Source organism: Chiloscyllium plagiosum, chromosome 41 (genome assembly GCF_004010195.1).
Source record: "Chiloscyllium plagiosum isolate BGI_BamShark_2017 chromosome 41, ASM401019v2, whole genome shotgun sequence".
In the NCBI taxonomy this organism is placed as follows: Eukaryota; Metazoa; Chordata; class Chondrichthyes; order Orectolobiformes; family Hemiscylliidae; genus Chiloscyllium; species Chiloscyllium plagiosum.
Window position 1 is genome coordinate 7018428 of NC_057750.1, and position 10546 is coordinate 7028973.

The following is a 10546-nucleotide window of genomic DNA, read 5'->3' on the forward strand; positions in this document are numbered from 1 at the left end:
CTTATTGAAAAGTTGCGACCTAGATTGGCCATGACTTGGAGCAGTAGTTCAATGTAGTATGTAAATCCAGCTGTCTGATCAGTTGTTTCAAATCAAAGTTTAGTTTCTCAGCACACCAGATCACGAGGTGCTTTTGCTGTTGGCTTGGTTCAGCTGGCAGAAAGTGACACCATAAGGATCATAAGATGGAGCAGCAGAATTAGGCCATTCGGCCTATCAAGCCTGCTCCTCCATTCAACGAGATCATGGTCAGAAGTCACATGATACCAGATTATAGTCCAACACGTTTACTTGCAATCACAAACTCTCAGAGTGCTTCTCCTTCGTCACCTGACGAACGAACAACACTTCACCTGGTGTCGTATGATTTCTGGATCTGTCCATCCCAGTCCAACACTGGTACCTCCACATCATGGCACTGCGATCATGGCTGATCTAAAAATCCTTAACGTCACTTTTCTGCCTTTTCATCACAGCCGTCGATTCCGTTACTGATTAAAAGTCTGTCAATCTCGGCTTTTAAAATGTTTAATAGCCCAGCCTTGACAGCTGTCTGTGGTAAAGAATTCCTCAGATTCACTACCTTCTGGAAGAAGAAATTCCTCCTCATCCCTATCTTAAATGTGTGACCCCTTATTCTAAGATTAAACCCCCTCATCTGACATTGTTCTACAAATGGAAACAATCTTTCTGAATCTACCCTGTGAAGTCTACTAAGGATTTTATATGTTTCAATAATGTCGCCTCTCACTCTTCTAAATTCCAATGAGTACAGGTCCAATCTATTCAACCTCTCCTCCTTACCTGGTATAAACCAAATGAACCTTCTCTGGATTGTATGTCTTTCCTTAGATAAAGGACTCAAAACTGTTCTCTGTATCCTAGTTGTATTCAAACTAGTGACTTGAGTTGGAGGCCTGGGACTGGGATAAGTTGGGAAAAGGGGAAATGAGGAAACTGGTAAAATTTACAAAAAGGGCGGCACGGTGGCACAGTAGTTAGCACTGCTGCCTCACAGCGCCAGAGACCCGGGTTCAATTCCCGCCTCAGGCGACTGACTGTGTGGAGTTTGCACGTTCTCCCCGTGTCTGCGTGGGTTTCCTCCCACAGTCCAAAGATGTGCAGGTCAGGTGAATTGGCCATGCTAAATTGCCCGTAGTGTTAGGTAAGGGGTAAATGTAGGGGTATGGGTGGGTTGCGCTTCGGCGGGAGGGTGTGGACTTGTTGGGCCGAAGGGCCTGTTTCCACTCTGTAATTAATCTAATCTAATCTAATCTTGTTTAGTTTTAGCAAAACCTTCCTACTTTTATGTTCCATTCCCTTTGAAGTAAAGGCCAACATTCCACTTACCTTCCCCACTGAACTTGGATGCTAGTATTTTCTGATTCATGAACATGGATTCTAAATCCTATTCTGCAGTCTTTCTCCATTTAAATAATGTTCAGTTCCCCTATTCTTCCTGCTGTAACCCTGACATTTTCCCACATTGTATACCATTTGCCAAGCTCCTGCTTACTCACTTAACCTGTCCATATCCCTCAGCTGATTCTTTGTGTCATCCTCACCATTTGCCTTCCCACCTATTAGCCTCCACTGTCACATTGCTAAACTCAACTTCCTCATCCCAAATGAAGAAATATGCAGTTGAAAATGGTCATAGCCAGCAACTTCCAATATGTACGTAACCAGTGAGCTCTCAATACATCAAAATTTTACAATTTCACTTGTTGTTTTCACACCAAGTGGAACTGAGACCTGAAACTAACACTGGTTTAGTTAAAATCTGCAATGAGCTAATGTTCAGGAGCATGTTCTGATTACACTATGGGTTTACTGCCATATCATTGGGTTCCTTTGTAACTGTACAGGTGCCGTGCTCTATCATAGACACCAAGGAGTGGGGATCAGTTTGCTCATTTGGTTCAATGCAAAATGATGCTAACAGCATGGGTTCACATCTCTACACCACCGATGCAGGCTTGCCTACTCACCTCATAATTGATGTGTAGTGCTGTACTTCAAACTTTATAAACAAGTGTCTTTCTCTATTGGATAGATATGCTTCTGGTCCCTCATGGATTATGGCTAATCACCTGCCTAACGATAAAGTGAAAGGCACTATAGACTGCTCTCTTACTCGAAAGAAATAACCAGTGATGAGTTTAACCTGCAGGTCATGATGCCTCAAGTAAGGGGTGAGGTTGAGCAGGCAGTTCTTCATGATAACTTCAGCTGCTACATATTAATTAAACCCATATTTTTGGTGTTATTCTGTATCACAAATCAACTATCCAGCTAACTGACCTGGAACTCACACCTTTTACCTGCCCTTTGTGTGAGGACACGGACATCCTCTAAGACAGGACAGCGCCAGGGATCCAGGTTTGATTCCACCCTTAGGCAACTGTCTATGTGGAGTTTGCATGTTCTCCCCATGTGCTTTGTGAGTTTCTTCTGCGTGCTCCAGTTTCCTTCCACAATCCAAAGATGTGCAGGTTAGGTGGATTGGCTATGCTTAAAAAACAATTGCCCCATAGTATCCAGGGGTGGTTGGGTTAGCTATGGTAAAATCCCTTTGTGAGGTTACAGGTTTAGGGTGGGAGACTGGGTCTGGGTGGGATGTTGAATGGCCTCTATCTACACTGTAAGGATTCTATGATCCTAGTCTCTTGATACCTTGCTGTCAAGAGGTGGACACCTTCTCAGGACAATAATGGTTTGGTCATAAAAGGCAGTTTTGGGGTTTGCAAGTGCACAGCCTTCTTGAATTGTTGCATTTTATATGGCGTTAACGTTCCCACAGCGTTAGGGGGGGAATTGCAAGATTTTGACTTAGGTTTGTGGAAAAGATAAAGAGGGATGTAAATTTTCAGTGACTTGTCAGTGCAGTGCACCTGATAACACCTTAATTTTCATTTTAATTTGTTGAAGTCTTCAGGTATTCATCTGTACTGGTAATGAAATCTGAAATTTAAAGCTGGTCGCAGTAATGGTGACCGTGAAACTATGATTGAGTAGAATAAAAAAGTTAGTTGACTAGTTTTTCATAAGGAGAGGAAATCTGCCATCCTTAACAAGTCTGGCCGACATGTGACTCCAGACCTACAATAACGTGGCTGACATTTAACTGCTCCTGCAAGCTACTCAGTTCAGCCCTTCCAGTGACACCCACATCCCATTAACAAAAGTTAAACAAAGAAGGGGACTTGATAGTTCTCCCTCACAGGTTGACTACCCAGTAAGTGTCAGCTGTGTCTCAGTTGGTAGCACTCTCACCTCTGAGTCAGTTAGCTGTGACTTCAAGTCCCAGGGATTTGGGCTCATAATCCGAAGCTGACTGCATATGCTCTGAGCTGTTTCACTTGCTGACGTCTAACATTTTGTTTTCTGACTGACTTACGCATTTTAGACTGAAAAGCAAACCTGTGATTTCCTGCCACAACCTTGTAACTTTCCTCCTTGCAGCCTTGTTTGCAACAGTGTGTCTGAGCCCTGAACTCCCAGCCAACAGACCTGGAGACTTGAAGCTGCCGAATGCAGGTCAAAACCAGCAATATCTGAACAGCTACTGGAATCTCACTTTGAAGGTACTAACTCCATGAGACTGGCGCAAGCTTTTCGAATATAGTATCGACATTTTGTTTTCAATATCTCACAATCCCCCTTCTCAACTCCAGCCCTTACCTTTACTCTTCTGAAGACACTGACGTCTGGGTGATGCTCTCTCTTCTTAGTCAGAAGGTCATAGGTTGAAGTGCCATTTTGGAAACTTGAGAACGTATCTAGGTTGACACTTCCAGTCTGTACTGAAGGAGTGCAGCACTATTTGGGGTGCTGTTTTTAAAACAAAACTTTAAACTGTCCTTCCAGGTTGACACAAAGGATTCCACAGCACTACGTTGAAAAAGAGCGGGGGTCTGCTCCATCGTGTCCTGGTCAATATTTATCTCTCAATCAACATTGCTAAAAACAGACGATCTCATTCTTGTGAGATCTTGCTGTGCACATTTGGTTTTTCCTGGATGGTGATTAACATGGCCTGATCGATTAGAGCTCTTGCCAGTCCATTGTTATCCCAGTCATTACTCTGGGCAAATTCAGCTCACTCAGAGGAGAATGGCAAACCCATCAGGAACTGTCCTTGATCTATCTGTTGCAGGTTTTATTGATTCATGATGAACTTGAAAGTTCTGTTGTGTGTGTACCACTGTTTTAGTGCTGAAACATTCAAGCCTGCAGGTTGTGAGATTGATTTTTAGTATGCGCAGATGTAGGGTGCACGGTCACTCAGTGGTTCGTGCTGCCTCACAGTGCCAGGGATCTGGGTTTGATTCCACCCTCGGGTGACTGTGTAGAGTTTGCACTTCTCGCTTTGTCTATGTGGGTTTCCTATGAGTGTTACTCCCACAATCCAGAAGTATGCAGGTTAGGAGGGTTGGCCATGCTAAATTGTCCATAGTGTCCAGGGATGTACAGGCTAAGTGGATTATTCAGGATTTCAGGGATAAAGTAGGGGGATGGGTCTGGGTGGGATGATCTTCAGAGGGTCAGTGTAGACTCGATATGCTGAAGTGCCTGCTTCCACACTGTAAGAATTCTGTGATCTAAAGTACCTTTTGTACCCTGAATGAGACGGGAAAAAAAATTGGGCAGGTTTCACGCTCCTAATGACTCCTGCTGGGATGTGGGTATTTGGAAAGACAAAATGGGATTTGGGTGTGAACCTACCCATTGTCAAATTGCCTACTAATAATCACCATGAAGAATGGACACTGGGGTGACGTGGGGAAATCGCCCGGGGAGCAGCTAGAAGCAGTGTCTTCAGGGAAACTGAGGAAGGGAAGGTATTGAGAAGCTGAGCTTCCCACTGCGAGGTACGGGGTGGGTGTTTAGGGGCGGGGACATGATGGCATCAAGGAGCTGGTGCTGTAGATGATGGATATCTTTCTTGCTTTGCTCTACCCAGGACGATCCAGATCAAATTGTGCCAGCAACTCCACCGATGACCTGTGACTCATTCCAGTCAACCTTCATTTTTGACCACTGTTATCTCCCACACAGCGAGACGAGTCGAACAGACTCCAGCCAAGCTGACAGTACATCCTCAGGGGACAATTCCTGCCAGATTTGTCCAAGCTTAGAGAAGTGGGAGAGACATCTTCTGCAGGAGGTAACTAACTCCATCATGATCATCCCTCCTTCGTACAGACACTTATGTATAGTTATATTCTTATGCTGGTCAAGGTAATTTTAAACCAGTCCCAAAGTCTGCCAAGTCAGATGCATCATTGCTTAGATGGAGAGTAAATCTTCCTCAGAACTGCCCCAACAATATACCCAAGCCAGCTTCAGACTGTAATAGTGCAAATCTTGCTTCTTGTGTCAGAACGTTGTTGGTTCAAGTCCCACGCCAGCCACTTGAGTGCAAGTTGACATTCCAGAGTAATGTTGAATTGTCTGAGATGCCATCTTTTGGAAGAGATGTTAAAGCTGAGCCTGCCCTCTTACTGCATTTAAAAGAGCCTATTTCAAAGGCAAGTCCTAAAACCCACACCATTAAAACCTATTTATCGATCATTATCTCATTGCTATTTGTGGAAACTTGCTGTGCACAAATTGGCTGTCACCCTTAACATGATCACAGTGACAGCAGTTCAGATGTACCTCTTTATCTTTATGGAAACTTGCAACCAATTGAGAAATATTTATGGAAATACATATTTTTTTAAATTTCTCTCACCTATTCTAAGTCTTTTCTAAATGAAACTGCCTTTTAGCAGTATCTTGGCATTGTGTTGCAAGCATTGAACTGCTCATTACTCTGACTAGAATTTAACCTAAAATGAATGCAAAATGCTGCGGATGCTGGAGATCTGAAATAAAATCAGAAAGTGCTGGAGAGACTCAGCAGGTCAGGCAGCATCTGTGGAAAGAGAAACAGAGTTCACTTTTAGCATCAATATGACTCTTCTTTGGAACTCATTTGGGTTCAGGTCATACAGTCATAGACATGGACAGCAAGGAAACAGATCCTTCGGTCCAACTCGTCCATGCCGACCAGATATCCTATATTAATGTAGACTATTTGCCAGCATTTGGCTCATATCATAAACGCTTCCTATTTATGTACTCATCTGGATGCCTTTTAAATGTTGCTGTTGTACCAGCCTCCACCACTTCCTCTGGCAGCTCATTCCATACATGTACCACCCTCTGCATGAAAAAGTTGCCGCTTAGGTTTCTTTTCAATCTTTCACCTCTCACCCTAAACCTATGCCCTGTAGTTCTGAACTACGCTACCCTGGGGAAAAGATCTTGGCTATTCACCCTATCGACTCCCCTCATGATTTTATAAACTTCTATAAGGTCACCCCTCAGGCCTCTGACGCACCAGGGAAAACAGCCCCAGTGTATCCAGTCTCTCCCTATAGCTCAAACCCTCCAACCCTGACTACTTCCTTGTAAATCTTTTCTGAACACTTTCAAATTTCACAACATCTTTCCTGTAGTAGGGAGACCAGAATTGCACACAGTATTCCAAAAGTGGCCTAACCAATGTCCTGTACAGCAGCAACTTGCCAGCAACACATTTTCAGCTCTGATCTCCAGCATCTGCAGACCTCACTTTCTCCTCTCAACACCTATACTCAATGCACTGGCCAATAAAGGAAAACATACTAAACGCTTTTTTCACTATCCTATCTACCTGAGACTCTACTATCAAGGAGCTATGAACCTGCACTCCAAGGTCTCTTTGTTCAGCAATACTCCCTAAGGCCTTACCATTAAGTGTACAAATCCTTCCCTGACTTGTCTTTTGTAAATGCAGCACCTCGTATTTTTCTAAATTAAACTCTATCTGTCACTCTTCAGCCCTTTGGCCCATCTGATCAAGATTCTGTTGCACTTTGAGGTAACCTTCTTCACTGTCCACTACACCTCCAATTTTGGTGTCATCTGCAAACTTACTAACAATATCTTCTTTATTCACAACCAAATTATTTATATAAATGATGAATAGCAGTGGACCCAGCACCGATCCTTGTGGCACACCACTGGTCACAGGCCTCCAGTCATAAAAGCAACCTTCGCCACCACCCTCTGTCTTCTACCTTTGAGCCAGTTCTGTATCCAAATGGCTATTCTGAAGAAGAATCATATTTGACTTGAAATGTCACATTTGCTGCCAGACCTGCTGAGCTTTTCCAGTGATTTCTGTTTGGATTCAGCCCTGGATCTTTAAAGTGAAAGGCCAGCATCTAGCCTTCCTCTGCTTTTGATTATTCATACATTTGCTGACTATGTTGTTGAAGTGAGTGTCTTGATATCACTTCTCAGTCATGGTTCAAACGCTGTCTTGCTTACTGACTCAACAGCTTTAACCATCCCCTAAGTTTGTTGCATGAACTGAGTTTTACATATTCTCCATTCAATTGAATTGTCAGTCGTGTAACAGAGTTGCATAGTATTGCAGAATACTGTGCTGCTGAGGCATGTAGTGAGTAATGGGTCTTGGTCCCAGTTCTGTGAACACCCTGTGCCAAGAGGAATTATGTAGCAGAGCACAGTTCAAAGCAAAGTGGCAAAAGAAGCAAAATGACATGAGAAACAGCTTTTCCACAAGTGGTTAGGGTCTGGATCGCACCCACTGCCTGGGAGTGTGGTGGAGGCAGCTTCAATCAGAAGTTCAAAAGGTTTCAAAAGTTATTATCTGAAAAGGAGCAATGTGCAGGGCTATGGGGAGAAAAAAGAATTTCAAGCAAATATAGCTTTTTCAGAGAGCCACTGCAGACTCATATGGGCTGAATGTTTGCCTTCTGTGCTGTAACAATTCTGTGAACCACAAGTGACTCCTTGCAAACTGTTTAGAACATTTAGTTAGCATAGATCAAAGTCATTGAGATAATAGTGGTTAGGCCTGTGACAACACCACATTAGAGTCACCTTTTTCATTCTCATTTCTCAGTCTTTCTCTGTTTCCTTCAATACCTTTATCTTAAATGTCAAGTTTGACTCAGCTTCAGCAGCTAAACACAGTAATAGTTTCAGAGTCAGTAACTCTTTGCATGAAATCAGACACATTCTAAACACCCCTTTTTTCAGTAATATAATCAGAGAATCTTTTCAGAGCAACATGGGGACAGTCAGCCCATTGCAGTTAACTCATGCCCTCTAGTTCCTGCTTTACAGAGAAAAATCTTTCCATATCTTCCTGATCAAACTCCCAAACCTTTCATCTGATCCATTAGACGGTTATCCACTGAATATAGCCCTGTCCTGTTAAGTCTTGATTGGCTCAAATACTGGGAAAATGCTCTTGATTATGATTTGGAGACAGAATGGAAGACACTGCTCGTGATAATCATAGAATCCCTACAGTGGTCCATCGAGTGTACACCAACCTACCAAAGAGCATCCTACCCAGACCCACCCACTTTCCCTCTCCCTTTGACCCTGCATCTCCCATGACTAACCCACCTATCCTGTACATCCCTGGTCACTGTGGGGCCAATTTAACATGGCCAATCCATCGTAACCTACACATCTTTGGATTGAGGAGGAAACCGGAGCACCCAGAGGAAACCCACGCAGAGGCGGAGAGAATGTGCAAACTCCAGACAGGCAGTTGCCTTATGCTGGAATCAAAGCCAGGTCCCTGGCGCTGTGAGGCAGCAGTGCGAACCACTCAGCCACCATGCCACTCAGCCTTGGAATTATTGGGCACAACTATCTAATAACTTTTCTTACTGTGGGGGTGAGCAGGTGAGATGGTGATGAACACTTTGCTTCCACTGGCGAGATAACTCAGTAGATTGCCCAGCATTCAGATTGTTAAGAGCTACCAAGCGAGCGATTTCCAACCAGTGAGAGGCTGGCAGCTTCTGGGTCCTGAAGTCCATTGGTCGTGCCTACATCTCTGGGGATCCAGCGGTGAGAACAAAATTCTTATTATTTTCTTCTTTGTTGTGGGTAGGGGACTGGCTTTCAGAAGCCATGCTTGTCTACTAGGCAGACGTCTGATTGCCTCACCTCTGCTAACTCAGTATGCAGGTGACCCAGTCAGGAAACTAACCACTCTTCCCACTATCAGAGAGGCAGCTGACCGGCAAGTGGTGAGTTGAGAACCTTGAGATATTAATTGGCCTCTTGAGTTCTTGGCCAGTCAAGAGACCCATCCATGGACCTTTCCACCCAACAGTTAATTGCGGGTGAGAACTGAGAAGAGGATGAGTTTCTCTCCAGGGCTTACTTGCCCAGTTATTTTCGCTGTTTGCCATTTCCAGAGGGGGGTAAATTCCACCTGCAGAATGTTTCAGCACAGAAGAAGGTCAGTGAAAGAGCTGTGCACATTGTCTCATGTTTTCCCAAGAGCGCTGACTTTTAAATTTTATTTTCATGCATATATCCACACTCCTTTTGAAAGTTGCCATTGAGTCTGCTTCCACCAATCTTCAGGCAATGCATTCCAAATCATCCCATTTGCTGCATGAAAAGTTAATTGGCACCTCATCACTCTTTTCTGCTTTTATCTAAAATTGTGTCCTCTTGAGGTTGATTCTCCTGCCATTGTAGAAAGAGATTTTCCCTTATCTCATCAAAATTATTCAATCTTTTGAGCATCTCTGTGTCATCTCCTCTTAAATTTCTCTGCTGTAAAAGAACAGTTCTATTTTCTCTAGTCTCTCCCCAGATTTGAAATTCCTCCTCACCAATAGTAAATCTCCTCTGTAATGCTTTCCCTTACTTCCTAAAATGAATTGACTGGAATTATACACCGTGCTCCTTATCAGCCTGAACGTATGCTTTGTAAAAGTCTCACATTCCCCCATGTAACTGTATAGAGGTTTAGCAAATCCTCACTTCTCGTCTTTTGAAACTAGACTTGTGCTGTGGAGTGTAGCTAGTTGACTCCCTGACTGTCACCTCCAGGACAGTGATGAAAGCGAACGTTGGCTGTCCTCAAGTGATGACAGAGAGGACAATGACACCACCTGGACACCGTACTGCAGAGGAAAGATTTTACAGCAAACTGCATTAAGCAAACAGAAGCGTGGCAAGATACGTAGGAAGAGATGCTGCGCACTCCAACTCAAGAAGAAATGTGTCAATGGTTTCATCATGTTCTGTCGTATTAACAGGAGGCTGTACATCAGGTAGCTGTCCATCAGAGAGAATGAGAGTGTGATACACACCATCAGATAGAGGCAGTGTGTGTGTGTGGTATAGTCCATCAGAGCAAGGGAGAGAGTGTGTGATAAAGTTCATCAGAAAGAGGGAGAGAGTGTGCTATAGTCCTTCAGATAGAGGGAGAAAATGTAGTATACTCCATCAGAGAGAGGGAGAGAGTGTGGTATAGTCCATTAGAGATAGGGAGTGTGTGATACAGTCTGTCAGAAAGAGGGAGAGTGTGGTATAATTCATCAGAGAGAGAGAGTGAGAGTGTGTGTGGTATAATCCATCAGAGTGAGGGAGAGAGTGTGGTATAATCCATGGGAGAGAGGGATGGATTATAATACAGTCCATCAGAGAGAGGGATGGAGTGTGA

General features: G+C 43.8%; 1 protein-coding gene across 3 annotated transcripts in view; it reads left to right on the plus strand.

Moving 5' to 3' along the window:
* LOC122542798 (meiosis initiator protein-like) overlaps positions 1–10546 on the plus strand; it is a 65750-nt gene that overhangs the window by 52966 nt on the left and 2238 nt on the right. Inside the window, exons 12-14 of one of the 3 annotated variants that reach the window (XM_043680849.1) lie at positions 3466–3587; positions 4967–5170; positions 9931–10154. In XM_043680849.1, coding sequence (XP_043536784.1) covers positions 3466–3587; positions 4967–5170; positions 9931–10154 — 550 coding nt within the window. Of the gene's footprint in view, positions 1–3465; positions 3588–4966; positions 5171–9881; positions 10155–10546 lie in introns of those variants that run through there. The other 2 variants (XM_043680850.1, XM_043680851.1) reach the window with 2 other exon arrangements.